The sequence below is a fragment of the Coffea eugenioides genome, chromosome 4, assembly GCF_003713205.1.
Source record: "Coffea eugenioides isolate CCC68of chromosome 4, Ceug_1.0, whole genome shotgun sequence".
Classification (NCBI taxonomy): domain Eukaryota; kingdom Viridiplantae; phylum Streptophyta; class Magnoliopsida; order Gentianales; family Rubiaceae; genus Coffea; species Coffea eugenioides.
Window position 1 is genome coordinate 12,695,728 of NC_040038.1, and position 15,470 is coordinate 12,711,197.

The 15,470-nt window shown below is 36.5% G+C and overlaps 2 protein-coding genes across 3 annotated transcripts; both read left to right on the top strand.

The window, feature by feature from the left end:
* The first annotated feature begins 1,916 nt into the window (after positions 1–1,916).
* LOC113768344 lies at positions 1,917–10,686 on the top strand. 2 transcript variants are annotated; one of them, XM_027312663.1, is made up of 13 exons: positions 1,917–2,492; positions 3,124–3,259; positions 4,142–4,278; positions 4,675–4,876; positions 5,200–5,438; positions 5,555–5,666; positions 5,864–6,008; positions 6,228–6,370; positions 6,494–6,663; positions 7,288–7,596; positions 7,685–7,740; positions 8,120–8,334; positions 9,129–10,686. In XM_027312663.1, the coding sequence occupies exons 1-13, from the start codon at positions 2,277–2,279 to the stop codon at positions 10,289–10,291; spliced, it is 3,243 nt and encodes a 1,080-aa protein (XP_027168464.1). In that variant the 5' UTR covers positions 1,917–2,276; the 3' UTR covers positions 10,292–10,686. The 2 variants fall into 2 exon arrangements, with proteins under 2 accessions (XP_027168464.1, XP_027168465.1); XM_027312664.1 differs by lacking the exons at positions 1,917–2,492; positions 3,124–3,259 and having other exon boundaries at positions 4,222–4,282.
* Positions 10,687–11,019: 333 nt separating this feature from the next.
* LOC113768329 (glutaredoxin) lies at positions 11,020–12,665 on the top strand. The gene is made up of 4 exons (XM_027312638.1): positions 11,020–11,376; positions 11,567–11,655; positions 11,784–11,882; positions 12,397–12,665. The coding sequence occupies exons 1-4, from the start codon at positions 11,276–11,278 to the stop codon at positions 12,486–12,488; spliced, it is 381 nt and encodes a 126-aa protein (XP_027168439.1). The 5' UTR covers positions 11,020–11,275; the 3' UTR covers positions 12,489–12,665.
* Positions 12,666–15,470: the final 2,805 nt, after the last annotated feature.

Here is a 15,470-nt window from a genome sequence, read left to right on the forward strand (position 1 = left end):
CTTTACAATTGGTATTATTTATAGAAAGGGGAGAAAAAGAACATTAAAGGGCACTGAAAAGAGGATAGAGAGGCATCCTCCCATCTCACATTGCCCTTCTGAGCTAATTTTATAACAGAGAAACATGCAATTCACTGAAACAAAGTATCACTTTCTTTGAAACCAACCTGAATTTTATGGGAAAGGAGAAGATGGAAGGCAGTGAAATGCCATTTATATTAAGAGAGGAATTTAAACTTTCACTTGGAAAAGTTGATTTTGATCATATAATGATGGCCTAAGAATAAAATAAAATCTTACTAGCTCGCATTACAGTAACAAATTGGTCGAATTCAATGTAATTATCCTCAGATTTCCTTAAAACAAGAGAATTTTAACAGCTTCATTAGTAAACACCAGGAATTTCCTGGGATTAAATGTGATACACCTCGTGTTTCCTTAAAAATGAAAAAGCATATATACCTCATGGAGAGAAATGTTCAAGGGGAACATACCAAATATGGTAGGTCTGCCATAAATTCTAACAGTTAAAAGTGGAGCAAAGTAGCAAACAGCTGCAAACCTTTGTTGCTTCATGTCAGGGTATTATTACCACATAACTCATTGTTCTTTAATCGTACAAGGTTTCAGGGACAATAAATACAGAGAATGAGCTGGATTAGTAGGGCCTTTGGGGTTAGGATTTATTGATGCTGTACTCTATGGTCTGGCATGTAGCAGTAATAGACTGAATTTAATAAAAATTCCTAAGCCAATATGATGGTTTGTGCACTGGAGGCCATAAGCTGTAAATGCACGTGAAATTAGTACTTTTATGGCCTACAATAAGAGCATAAATAGCTTGGTGTCACTGGGTTCTAAGAACTTCTATCTAAAATGTAGCATACATCTCTATATACAAAATTAATGTGTACGCATCTATTTGTTTATAGTATCGATTCTACAGTATAAGAAGCTATCGTATCGACAAAAAAAAAGGATCGATTCTATACGTTTTCACTGCACAGTAATGTTGAAATCATAAGCAGATTCTTGCTCTCTTGAAACTTCTCTTTTACTAATATATTTAGGGCTTGTCTAACGGATGTTTGACGGAATACTTCATTTATCTTAACATACATATGTAGTATTTGTTTAAGAGATGTCCAATGAGTACCTTGTAAAAATGGGTCTCATGTGTTAATTTTTTTAATATAAATTTACGTAATATGTTAAATATAAATTTACTGTATTACTAACAAGTGCCCATTAAACGCAAGTTATAAAAAATAAAAATGTGTCCATGTATATTATCAGTTACCAGTCCGCCACTAGGCTGGTAAAGACCCTGGCTTGATCCCTCATCAAGATATTAGTGATGCACCAGCACTACACATTTTTAAATGTAACATCAAAAAACAAAAAACAAAAGGGAAAAAATGTATACATTACAATAAACTCAATATTCTCTAAAAGATAGTGAATTATATTCAACAATTAAAGACAATTATTTTACTAATTTCTTCCAGAATAAAATGGCAAGATCCTATTAACTAACTATCTTCACACTTCTGCATATCCTGTCGCCTTATGACATTTGTCATAATCATTGTCCATACAGCAGAAGATTGTGCAACGCCTGTTGGCCACAACTCCACACTTTGTATTGTACTGTCCCTCTCTACTAGTCCTAAACTTCATCTGTCAAATTTGCACCAATTCTCTTTATTTTTTTCGTTAATTTTCTTGTTTGCTTTCTATTTTTTTTCTTTCTTTCTCTTATTTTATTAGCTGTTGATGGCTGCAGAGGCATTTTCTTGATTTTCTCATAATACTGAAAGCCTCTTGTCCTATTTATGGCTGTATCATTGACTTATAGGTTTGCATGATTCCCTTTCTCTTTGGACTCTCTTCATTTATTTTCCACATCTTATTTCTTTCAGAATCTCTCTCTCTCTCTCTCTCTGATCTCTTATCTAGACACACTATACTAGACAGTGTTGCACTGTCAGTCTCATGTGCACAATCCTCAGCAGAACCTTCATCAACCACTAATCCCATTTCTCCAATCCTCTCTCTCTTACTTCAATTATTCATTGCAGCTGCTAATCTCACTCTCCTCCACACGCAGAATGCACATTGCTCATAATCGAAGTACATCTTCCAGTTAACTGAGTTTTCAGTTCCTTTAGAGATGAGGAGAGAAAAAACCTGTTGCATGCAGAAAAATGCATTGTTGAGATATTCCTAATGGTCCCTTTACTTGGTTTTTAACCAGCTTCAGTGAAGTACTAAGAATGATAAGCTTAAAGAACATGTCATCATCATCCTGGCTGGTTTTGCAGTTATGGGTTATTTTGCTCTTCGGTTTGGGAGCTGTGCGTGGTGATTCAGAGGTTGCTGTCAAGTTGCAAAAGACTCCTCATGCAGTATCTAAAAGGGATTATGCAACATTTCGTTTTGAAGTCGTGGTGAATGGAGAAAGTTGCAGAGAATGTATTACAAACTGCAAGGTTATTTGATGCATGCAATGGTTATTTGGAGCATTGCCTATGCATTACTTCATTGGCTTGCAACTATGCATAATTTTGTTTAGGTTGATGTGTGAAGATGTTTCCTTTTAGTTTCCTTTAGTTATTGGGAATCTTAATTGATAAAATTGGTTGAAGTAACAAACTTTTATCAGCATTTCAGAAAAGTAAACACAATTGAGTACTACTTGTAGCAATCTTTTGGTGGATTTCTCTGCCTTCTCTTCAGAGGCATTCTCTTTTGGTGTTGTTCCCTTTTGAGCTAGAGGTTTGGGAGGAAAAGAAGGACTGGGGAGAAAGTACTAATTTTTTTTTCTTAGGAAAGAGAAGAGCAGAAAAGAAGAGAATGGGGGTGATCCAGTTGCAGCTACAGTTATAGGAAGTCCACTCCAAATTTGAAAGTAAAAAGAGCAATGACAGTGTGAAAGGCTAGATAAAGTAATCATACTGAAATTGGTTAATTTTGTCATTAAGAAGATGCAATTAGTTCAAAGCTAACTTAGCTGGTTTTGGACTTTTTCTGCTGAGTCTTGTTGGGCTGTATTCTTCTTAATTTTACGTCCTTATTCTTCTGCTCACAATTTTCTTCTTGCGTTGCAACTTGCAACTTCAGCTGGATGATGGATTAGCTACAGTCTGTGAGAATAGAAGTGTATCTTATGCACAGCTGCAGGATGGAAATCACACTTTTGAGGTCTGCACCAATGCGTCTCAAGGAGTTGGCTGCACTAGCTATAATTGGAGTGTTGGTTAAGCAATCTTCCTTCAAAATTCACTTTTTTACTTAATAGTACTTTACATAGTCCCACGCTGCTTCTATTCTGTTAGTCATTGAAAGAGTCTCCAGTCTCGGTGCAATTTACTGTAGACATTGGCCTCAACTGATTTTGATCGTCTGTGGTGTTTTGGTTTTTACAACTTAAACATGCTAAAAAAAACAGGGATCGTTTCTTCAATCTTTTAATGAAGTTATATTTCATAATCTGTTAAAAAATCAAGTAACTACTGTGTGTAAACTAAGTATTGCACACACGCATTTGATACAACACATAATCACTTAAGATAGACATAGAAGCAAAATTATTCTTTATCAACTTAACAGGGTGCACATATATTATCAGGACTTGTATCATTGGAAGATAACTTAGACTTTCTCCTTGAGTCCATAGGGATGTGATGAAACAACTTGAAAATGACCATATAATGTATCATCTGGAAGATTGTCTTATTGCTGTATCCACATAAACACTTCATGTGTCAAGTCAATGTAAGATGTCCTCATTATGGAAAGAGTTAGAGAATCTTTATGTATCATATCTTCATATGTGTCCGTCTACAACAATGATATAAGGCTTTACATCAACTCAAGCTTTCTGGATTAACTATAGTGGTGGTAAAGTAGGACGGTAGGTTTTATCTAAACAAATTTTCTGGGGGCTGTACTGTGGAGCTAAAACCGTTCATTGACTGATATAGGCTGACATATAGCATGAATATTTGATTTTTCAAATCATGAATGGAAAAGTTCATGCTGATTCCCTCCTCATCATGTTATGCTGACACATTATTTGTTGGATTTCTGGCTGCAACTTTAGTACATTGGAATCTAATCTTGCATCTACTTTTCACAGACACTATTCCTCCAACAGCCTTTGTAACAGCATCAACAAACTTCACAAATGCATCAAAAGTTCTTGTATATGTATCTTTCAGCGAACCCTGTTTTGACGGAGGTGGTTTCCAGTGTTCTTCTCCTGATGCCTGCAATGTGAGTACATTACCATCTTGAACTTGAGAAGCAGATCAATGATACTATACAAGATAAGAAGATAAATGACACTACTGTCTTCCATTTCTTATACAGTGGTTTCCACATTATATGGATGTGTTTCTTTTTTAGTGGAAAGACAGTCCTCTTTCCTTCCATTTATATTCTGAGACACATACTCATTGCTACTTTTTGAAAATTAGATGTTGAAGCTTCAGTGTTCTGAATCATTGACCATTCTGATTTCAAATATGTTCATAGTTCATCATGAGTTCTGTTTTCCAGTCTCATTATTTCATAGACATTACCTAGTATATTTATTCAGTAACCTAGATTTTTAGCATCCAGATTTCCATTTCAACAAGATTCTGATCAAATTACATTTATTATCTACAGCTTCTTGTTTATGGTGCTGGCCAGGTTGTGCCAAACACGCTTAATGTCATTGAACCAAACCTCAAATTTTCACTTACTGTGAGTTTGTCCACAAGTGTTCAATATGGAAGGGTGGTAGTGGTGATGGACAAAAATTTTTGTACAGACTCTGCAGGAAACAGTTTTACAAGGACAGGAAATTCAAGTTTATATATTCATTTTGGTAAGTCCTCACCTTAGTAGAGAGAGTAAAATTTGAAATTCATGCATGACTGAATGGCTGATTTCCTTGGTTGTGCTCTTCTTCTTGCCACACTCCCTATTCTTTTCACTGTACAAAGACTGTAAAAGCTGCACACACTGAAAAGTTGCATGATTGTTGACTTTGAATTAGCTATTGCAACTTCTTAATTATCTAAGGGTTTTAAAGAAGAGGTCAATGGTAAAGATAAATGCTTGAAAGTTATTATCCAAGAAATTTTACTATTCTTATTTTCAGAACCATCAGCCAGTACTAGTTCTCATTTGTTTCTTGTGAAACACCAGATAGAAGAAGTGTATTCGCCAACTTAAGGACTCATATACCTGCAAAGGTACTTCAGATTAACAGGGAGGCTAGAACAGTGCTGGCAACAAATAAGACCAAGAACCTAAAGTTGTATTTGTACTTTACCGAACCTGTTCTCAACTCGTCAGCTGAAATTATGAAGACTGTAAATACAAGTCTGGGTTCACTTCTTCCTATTAGAGGCAATGATCTTGGGAAACGTAGATTTGGCTTTCAGGTTATTGTTCTCTTTGCATCATTTCCACACACATATCAATTCATGGCATTAATGACTGTTTCCTAAGTCTAATCATCTGTAAATGTTTTCTGGTTACTTGTTATGTCTGTACTCAGGTCAAAGATATACCTGACATGGCTATAATCACAGTTAGCTTTGATTCAAACCAAATTCTTAGTAGACAGGGGACATCTGTTTCTCCCATGGCTCCAGTAACTTTCCTTTATGGTATGTATTACAGCTGTGTAAAGAACATTCCATAACATATCATTTTTAACCAGAACATCCAAGATCTTTCTTTTTGTGTTCAAACATCATTTGTTTGGAAAATCCTTTACATTCCAGGCAAGTAATAGTGTGATGTCTTATTGTCTTTCACACATCCTTTTCCTTCTTGTGATGTTGTTTTGTGCTTGGACCTGCAGACTCTCTGAGGCCTACTGTCAGGTTAAGTACAACTTCTCATACGAGGACAAAAGATGAGAGTATTCCAGTACTCATCAAGTTCATGAAGCCTGTTTTTGGCTTTAATTCTTCTCATATATCCATCTCTGGAGGACATTTGGAGAGGTTAGCAACTTTGAATCTGAGTAAATTATAGTAGCTGGTTATTTGCTCAGTTTGAAGTTCTTGCCATCATAAGCTTATTCTGTGATCAGTGGAATTATTCATCTGAGAGTTTAAAGCACATTAGAAATTTTAACTGCTAGAGATGCAAAAAACTATTGCTACTTGTAAGTGCCTGTCATAGTTCTCTAATGATTCATACGTCGTTCCATACATTTCCAGCTTTCAGAAATTGAGCAGAAGTACATATACCATGGATGTACAAGCAGACGACGGTAGCATATCCATCAGTATTCCAGAAAATATAACTGAGGATGTTGCTGGAAACAGAAACCTAGGTTCGAATATACTGCACGTGAGACATTGTAAGGGTTTTATTCCTTTTCCATTTGGCCACCCGTATTTAGAAGAACTTTAAATCCTTTTGGATACCACTTCTTTATTTCTTCTTATTCTTGATCTCCTTCATTTCATTGTATTTGTTGCAGACTCTGTATCTGTTGTTTCTCTGGTGCTTTCCTCCTTCATAACAGCTGCATTTGCAGTTACATCTTTAGTAGCAGGCTTTCTGACTATTTCAACTGCAAGCCTCCAATCAGTTGGAGCTTTCAAAAGGCCAACTCCTCTTTTGACATCTGAACCCACAAGAAGCCTTTTTGTAAGTTCCCATCTTTGCCACATACTCTAATCTTTTCAGTTATTATGAAACAAGAAATTTGGATACTAAGATTTGTTTGTCTCTTAGTGTCCTAATTGCATCAACGTCCATCTACTTGTCTGTTAAACATGATGCAATGGTCAAAAGCTTAATCTGAAATCCACATTTTCAGAATTGGGAAGCATATTCCATTATCTTTTTCTATTTATTTCTATATTTCTCAGATTTAGTGCTCTCTTTTCATGAGAAAACTTCAGAATGTTCACTTTTATGGGATGTATACCCCTAATAACGTAATTACATTTCTATTTACTGGCATCTCTTTACATTAGCAGCAGTTGTTGCATACACTCAATTTACAGAAAAAGGGTGTGAATTTCTAGTCTTTGGGAAGAAAGAAGTGAGCATGCTAGACAATATTTGGTAGTATGTTCCACATAGCCATCTTATCCTTTTATTGCATTTATGAGAATTAAAAATGAATTTTCCAATAGTTATTCATCATGGCAATATTAACTAGGCTATTTACTATAAAGTTAAATTGCATGAAGTGTGCAAAACAACTAAACATTTTTTTGTGCATAATGCTCAACCTAACTGAATATCTTTTTTCTATCGAGGAAGAGAATGGCAAGCCACATTCAGGTCTATGCACTGTCTAGGTGGTTAGCAGTTTCCTTGCCTGTCGAGTATTCTGAATTTGCAAGAGGTTTACAATGGAGTATTCCCTATTTTAGACTCCCATGGGAAACATTGAAATTTTCACCGAACATGGGGGGTACAAATTCCCCGACGAATCCATATTCTTTTACTTCTAAACTTCACTATCTGGGCATTGCTATGGATTTGACATCTGAAGAGCAAAATTTTCTCAAAGCTCCAAAAGTGTATGGGTTGCCACTCTCTCCTATGGAATACAGAACATTCTTTGAGGTCAGAAGTAGGTTTCTGTCCAAGATTTCTGTGTTTATTCTACTTTAGTTTGTGTTTCAAGTTCTCATTGCCTCATGTCGTGACACAGGGCCAAAGTATGATTCCTGAAGCAGAGCATATTGTGAATCCTCAAACTGCACATGGGTAAGTTTTAAAAGATATTATCATCTTAGCTAATGAAGAAAATATGTTACCCTGACAAAAAATGAATTGAATAGTGGTTGGAGAGATAAGCAGAGATAATATGTATAATAGCCTAGTCAAATTATGTATAAAACATCAATCATCAGTTGTGCTTCTTGGTGAAAGGCATTGAAGCCTTTTGACCGTTAGTACAATAAATACTGAGAAACTAAAATCTGTTTCCCGATGTGCTTTGTTTCTGATGTCTCTGTTGCCTGTGTACTTGCATGCCTGTTTTTGTTATTGGAATTTGGTGCATCAAAATTTCCCATTTACTATCATTCAAGTGTTGGAAGAATCCTTATATTAGTGATGTCTTGCCACATTCTGTTTCTTTCAGGTGGAGAGATTTCAAAAGAAGCATGTTCTGGTTAGCAGTAATCTATGGCAGTCTAATGTTGTTGCATACATTACTCTTTTCAATTCTATGGTTAAGAAAGAAGAATACCGAAAAAAATAGAAGCTACGGGGCATTGATATTCCCACGCTTTGAGATCTTTCTTCTAATTCTTGCACTGCCTTGTATTTGTGAGGCTTCAGCAGCTTTGCTTAAAGGTAATTCAGGTTCCTTTTTCATTTTTCCTTTTATTTAGGTTCCTTATTGCTTAACTCCACTCCTCCAAATAACAGGATATATTAGGGTACGTGTAGAATAAAAATTCATTGCATGAAGAAACCCACCTTTGACAGTTTTCCTTTGCACTTCGTTGTTATCTATATTGGAAGAGAAAGAAGATTTTAAGTTCATTGAACAGCATCAAATCTTGAGTCCAGATAACATATCTCCAACCATTGATTCTTGGTTAATGGACTAACATCAGTAGCAAGGCTGTTAAAATTTTAACCATTGAGCTTAGATGTTTGTTAGATTTGAAATCCATCAATAATCTCCCGTAACCTCCCTCTTCCCCCATAAATAATTTAGGAAAAAGAAGAATAATGTTTTGGTATTGATCAACTTATCAGACTCTCTCTCTCTCTCTCTCTCTCTCAGTTTGTGGCATGGTTAATACAGAAAAAGGGATATGTCATGGTAGCTCATCTCCTTTATCAAGCAGTACTTTTTTTAAATGAAACTAGTGTAGTGTGTGGAGTTCCTTATGTGTAGTAGCAATCTTCCACTGTAAACTCCTTAATACTGGTCCAATGCGTTGTTACCTTCTAATCGTGCTGTCTGATGTCAACATAAGGAACATTATGTTATGCAATTCATACTTCTTTAGGAAGTACATTGACTTGCTGAGCAAGAATATAAATAACTTGTGCATAAATCAATTGCTCAATATCCATCTTTAGTAATTCTTACAATTTGGTTTAAGAAGCTCTGCTTTTTTGCTTTATGATTGAAGGAGGAGCATCTTCTGGGATGGTTGTGGGCATTTTGCTATTAGCTGTAGTATTTTTTCTGCTGCTGGCCTTGCTTTTGTTCCTATCCGTGGGAATTACACTTGGAAAGCTACTTCAATACAAGGAGGTGCATCAAGAGGGAGAGGCTATTCACTGGTACCAAGAGATTATCCGAGTAACGCTAGGCCCTGGTAAAAGAGGCCAGTGGACTTGGAAGAACGATTCAAAATCTACATGTCTAACAATCTTAGGACCTCTGTTTGAGGATCTACGAGGTCCCCCTAAGTACATGCTATCTCAGATTACAGGTGGAAATGTCCAAAAGCAACGCGACAGAATTATTGCCTCAGATGATGAGACAGAAGATGCAGAAGCACCTTTTATACAGAAAGTATTTGGAATTCTGCGTATATACTACACATTGCTTGAAGTGGCCAAACGTGTTGTTCTGGGGATTGTTGCTGGTGCATATTCAGAAAACTGGGCTTCAAGAACTCCCACGATTACCTTACTTTGCATAACCTCTTTTCAACTCTTTTTCATGGTGCTTAAGAAACCTTTCATCAAGAAAAAGGTCCAGTTGGTTGAGATCATCTCAGTTTCCTGTGAATTTGGCATTTTTGCTACCTGTTTGGTGCTCTTATATAAAGGATTTTCAGCCAAGGATGAGACAAAAATTGGGATCTTCATGCTCTCACTCTTCTTGTTGGCATTCTTAGCCCAACTGATCAATCAAAGTTACGCATTATATAGGCAGGCAAAGAAACTTGACCCTGCTGGGAACTTCTTGACTGGCTTGAAAATCGCTTTGATTGGTTTTCTTCTGCTCTTCATTCCTCAAAGATGGATAAAAAACCTGGAAAGTAAGTTCCCTTTGTATAATACTGCTGAAGGTGAAGGGACTACTACTTCTTCAGGTGACAGGAGATCCAGTAGCAGAAGTTCCGATGAAAGACCATGGCTGAGGCAACTAAGAGAACTAGCTAGGTCCAGCTTTAGCAAAGAAAGGGCTGCAACTCCAACTGATCCTTCTACAAGTCAAGGCAGATGGAGTGGATTTTGGAATCTTAAGAGGAGTGGAAGCCCTTCAATGACTTCATCATCAGATTTTAAGGCAAAATCAAGACTGTCAAAAGATTTAGAATCCATCTTTTCATCTAAATGACCACACTAACACAAATCTTGTCATTAGCTTTCTTGACCATTCCTGATCTCTCGAATGCTGAGGATTAGCCTACCTTCTGAATTTTTGAGAATTTCCAGTGTTACTTAATTTGGAATTTCTTGATGGTTTCAGAGCTTATATAGCTAGAAGAATATATAAATCTTCTGGCAGTGAGATTAATAATGTAGAGGCCTAAGTTGTACATCGCCAAACAGTGGCTGAATGCAGAAGCTGTGTGGAGGTTCATTGACATGGGTTAAAGGACATGAAGGATTATGCATTACTTGCTTAGTGTAATGAGATAATAGTGGTCCTGCATACAGATATACAATGTAAACCATCCATTTGTACTCAATTCAAGAAAACAAAGCACTGGCTCTTCCATTTGCAGAAAATTTTACATCAGATAAAACATTTTGTAATACTAATCTGATTTATCCCATCCTCATTTCCTTGAAACCAAAAGAATTTTGTAAACCATTTTGTTCAAAAGAAAGTGGTAGACAATCAGTAGGAGCAAATTGTTCAAAAAAAAAAGTTAGGGGTACAATACATCAAAAGGAAAGAGTTTAAGGCTTATAAGATGCAATTTACAAGATTTCATAAAATGAAATAAAGTTATGAGATTATGGAATTGATTCAATGCATTACAGAACATCCCAAACAAAGATGCTTTACTGGTAGTGCTACCGCCCATTGAATAATCAGAGATTCTCAGGAAAAACCGCACCACCTTCCAGAAGCAAAGACAGCTGAAAACTGGGGACAAATCTGACTGAACCGAATCATTAAACAAAACACAGCCATCTGCGCCTGATTACCTTCTTCAAGTACACTAAGCAAAACCCAAATTCCAACGCCCCAGCCTCATATATCTGTCCCCATCTCAACACCCCACGTACTAACGCTGAATTCCAGTTACATAACACCTGATAAGCAAATCCTGTTATAGCAAGAAATATATAAGGGGATTCTTGTGCCCATATGGGATCTTTATTCAGTTCAAACAAGAGCAAGGAAGAAATAGAAATGGCTCTTTCCAAAGTTAAACAAATTGTTTCCTCACATCCTGTTGTTGTCTTCAGGTTTCTGCCCCCTATTACAACTTATGTGTGTGCCTGTGTTTCCTAACCCCAATAAAGGAAATGATTAATCTTTTCTTGATCTGGGCTATATTTGATTTTTTGGCTAACTAATCTTATCTTGTTTATTTTTGTTAATAGGTATTGGCTTAGATATTGGATATAGATCCTTATTAGTAGTGTTTTTGTGCAGTAAAACATTCTGCGGATATTGCAACAGGGTGAAGCAGTTGCTTGACCAGCTAGGTGCAACTCATACAGTTGTTGAACTTGATGAGGAAAGTAAGTGCTGTATACTAGTAACAATTTATTGTTGATCAATGATTGGAAATTCGCAATTTCATGTCTTGATTTACAGCTTCATTTGATGTCGAAATTGATGTGCTGTTGTTTGTTTGTCAATTTTGAAGCTGATGGAACCGAAATGCAGTCAGCTCTAGCCGTGTGGACCGGCCAAAGGACAGTGCCCAATGTGTTCATTGCTGGCAAACACATTGGTGGTTGTGACAGTAAGTCCATTTGCTCTTTTTTCTTTCTTTCTTTTTCATGAAATTCTTTATATAGATCCAATTTACATTGATTCTTCTCATAAATAAAAGTATATCCATTTGTGGACCATGGTGATGGTCCACAAGAGAGGTTATTTTCTTTTGGTAGTTATGAACCATAATTTTTAAGTGTCTTGAGATAGTTATATCTCAATTAGGTGATTAAAGGTTCTTGAGCAATTTTTAGTGTCTCAAGATATAATTTTCTCTAGAGCATGGTCAATCACATTCTTCCTTGTCAATGGTTGATGTAGACCATGGTAGTCCAATGATTACTAGTTTTGTCAACTTTTAGTATCTCAAGATATTGTAATTCAAAGGCTTGGTTATTCACATTCTCCCTTCCCTAGGGTCCAAGTTCTTACTAGTAAAAGAGAAGGAAGGATAAAATATGAAAGAGTACTTAACAAATGATATATTTATATATTTGGATTTTAGGGGAGTCTTACAACTTTTCTTGGTTGTGTGATTGCAGCTGTGACAGGAAAGCATGAGATGGGTGAACTTGTTCCACTGCTCAATGAGGCTGGTGCTATCCCAAAGAAGTCTGCTCAGCTTCAGATTTAAAAGAAATATGAAGGGGAGATGAAGCTTATGCATGAGAAATTAGTTCTCTGTCTCTGAATTCTGATGTAAAATAAGTCCAAGATGTATGTGGGGAATAAGTTTGATTACTACAGATTTTCTAGTCTGTAACTAGTATCAAACCACTTTTTATATGCTCTTGCATTATATTCTATGTGTTACAACAATTCCCTTGTATTGCATTTCATTTCCTCTACTTGAATTAAAACATTTCTTTGAATTAGTTTTAGTTTATTTCACTACTTACATTTTTACCAAATATTAACCTCAACAATGAGAAAAATAACAATTACAACCTTAGACATATACAATCATGGACATCAAATGTCCTAAATATAGTCAAGGAGTCAAGCTTACAAAATAAAACAAAACAAGCCCGTTAAAGAGCTAAGGAGTGCCTACGCGAGCAATTAACAAAACTTAAACAAAATCCATATCTTCTTCAATTCCCACTCTCACGTTCTTACCCCTGTAAGAAAAACAAATGGCGTGGAATGAGTTAGAAACCCAGTGAGGTTCCAAGTAATTAAGTAGGTAAAATACGAGACAAAATAGCATATTCAGACATCAAGAAACAAGTCAACTTCGATGAAATTATAATCCAGTATATAATTGAGCAAATAGCCAGATAAAACATGCAAAAGGGTGCAGTAAGGAACACATTCATATCAAAAGATATAGGTTGCTCTCAGGAGCAAGTTCCACAGTAGCTTGATCAAGGTCCGTTGACCCTCCGTCAACCACGAAAGTATAACATCCGTAGATCCCTACTTAACACTAGTTTCCATCCACTATCACCTCTTACCGGGTCCGAACGTCCGAGAAGTATCCAAGGTTCGTTAATCTTCTCGACCAAACCCTTGCCGACTCGATTTGACCAACTAACCTCGGGGTTGGACTTATAGTTCCAGATATACAGTAATTCACGATATGGCTTATAATCCCCAAGTATTCAGTAATCAAGATTGGAGTCGTTGGCAATTATCCAACGCTCACACAGTAAAGCTTGGAGACGTTAGTTGTCACTTAACGCTCCGTATTCAGAAATAAACAGTGGTGGTGATATTCGAATATACCAATTAATCGAGAAGATAACACTCCACTCGACAAAACAGGATAAAGGTACTGAGAAGGGATGAGAGGTACCTCCCACTCGGATGGAGTGTGGTACATGCGACCGCTAAACCCTAGTGTCGATGAGATAACTCTCCAATCGACTTAATCGAGATAAAAGTACTGAAACGGGATGAGAGGTACCTCCCACTCGGATAGAGTGTGGTACATACAGCCGCCCAGCACTAGTGTCGATGGGATAACTCTCCAATCGACTTATCGAGATAAAAGTATTGAGACGGGATGAGAGGTACCTCCCACTCGGATGGAGTGTGGTACATACGGCCGCTCAACACTTGCAAGTCAAATACAAACATAAACACAAGTACATGTCAATCAAGTTCAAGTGAGTACAAGATCATTCAAGAAAGGGAGGCTAAGTGTGACAATGACACACTCGCCTAGCCAGAATCAAGTCACAAGTATTGTCCAGTAATTCATATTCTCAAGTATTCCAATACTGTCCAGTAATTCATACTGTCAAGTAATGTCTAGTAATTCATATTCTCAAGTAATATCCAGTAATTCATATTTTCAAGTCAATATACAAATCAAGTTACTTGTTCATGCATGAAGGAGATATCAAGTGTTTAATCAATTCAGGTCAATTGGGTATACATAAGAGCACACTCGGCTAAATAGATTCAAGTCACAATTAAGTTCAACATATCATGTTTTAAGCAATTCAAGTATTTCAAATCCAAACAGTTGAAAATCAAATGGTTATGAAACTTGATCAAATAAGAAGAACTGGAGAAAATTAGAAATCTCTTTAGCAAATCCGGTCACATATCAGTTATAACAAAACGGTCAGTACATATTTTAACAAAATATCAAAGTTTAGTCAAGCGAGATCAAGTGCAATAAAGTACACACTTATATATGAGACAAGAAATCAAGTACCTAGCATTGTCTAACAATAATGAGTATGTAACACGTAAGTCAGTGGGATAACCACCCGAGTGACCAATAAGTCAAGTGCAAGCAAAGCATTTCATCTCATATCAATATCACGAAATGAACTACAAAGGATCGAGTATGATAAAGTACATCCTCGTCCCAAAGGTTATCAATTCAAGAGCAGTTACTTTAACCAAGTAAGCATGTTATTCAAGCAAGGAGACATTTCACGTAAATATTTTCATGTACTTGGAACACTCACCTGTCAAGCAATACAGTAGTCAAACGTCAAGTATCTCGGTTACAACCACCTTCGTTTCCCAATCCTAGGGCAACGAGTGAAATCGTTAACAAATTAGGTTCATTTCCCACTCAATTGTAAGCTCATTAAGAGACCAAGTGAGTGGTTAAAGTCATTCAATTCATCATGCAAACTTCGTCCAAAATGCAGTAAAAGTTCATGAGAAAACAATTTTAACAAGTGCATGATAGTTGGGCAAAAGAAAAGTTTCATTCAAGCTCAAAATGTTCTTCACGGGTAAAACAGTCACTCCCGCGCAGTTTTGGGAAAACGGCTATATCTCATTGTAGGAAGATCGAAATCAGGTGCGTCAGTGGCGTTGGAAACTAGACTCGAAGGGCTTTTCAACGGTACCAAATTCATACTCTAGTTCGTCTTCTATCAGTACCAGTAGCTCAGACAATTTGACTGATTTTTCAACTCTGGATCAGCCCTAACCTCAAGCAAAACTACTTTAGTTCTTGGTGTTATCTTCATTCGTTTTATTTCAAATTTACCCAAATCAGTCCTATAATGTTCATATACAGGGATTTAGGTCACCTAGTACCATTGGAGTTCAAAATGAAATACATCAATATGATTAAGAATGACTATAGCAGTCTAGTCATCAAGAGAAACCAAAACAGTCCACTAGTGGTCCAACCAACCAC

Coding starts and splice junctions, on each gene's coding strand:
- LOC113768344 (XM_027312663.1), top strand. CDS start 2,277: ATGATAAGCTTAAAGAACATGTCATCATCATCCTGGCTGGTTTTGCAG. Junction 6,664..7,287: donor AACCCACAAGAAGCCTTTTT/GTAAGTTCCCAT, acceptor CTATCGAGGAAG/AGAATGGCAAGCCACATTCA. Junction 7,741..8,119: donor AATCCTCAAACTGCACATGG/GTAAGTTTTAAA, acceptor TGTTTCTTTCAG/GTGGAGAGATTTCAAAAGAA.
- LOC113768329 (XM_027312638.1), top strand. CDS start 11,276: ATGGGATCTTTATTCAGTTCAAACAAGAGCAAGGAAGAAATAGAAATG. Junction 11,377..11,566: donor CATCCTGTTGTTGTCTTCAG/GTTTCTGCCCCC, acceptor GTTTTTGTGCAG/TAAAACATTCTGCGGATATT. Junction 11,656..11,783: donor TGTTGAACTTGATGAGGAAA/GTAAGTGCTGTA, acceptor TCAATTTTGAAG/CTGATGGAACCGAAATGCAG.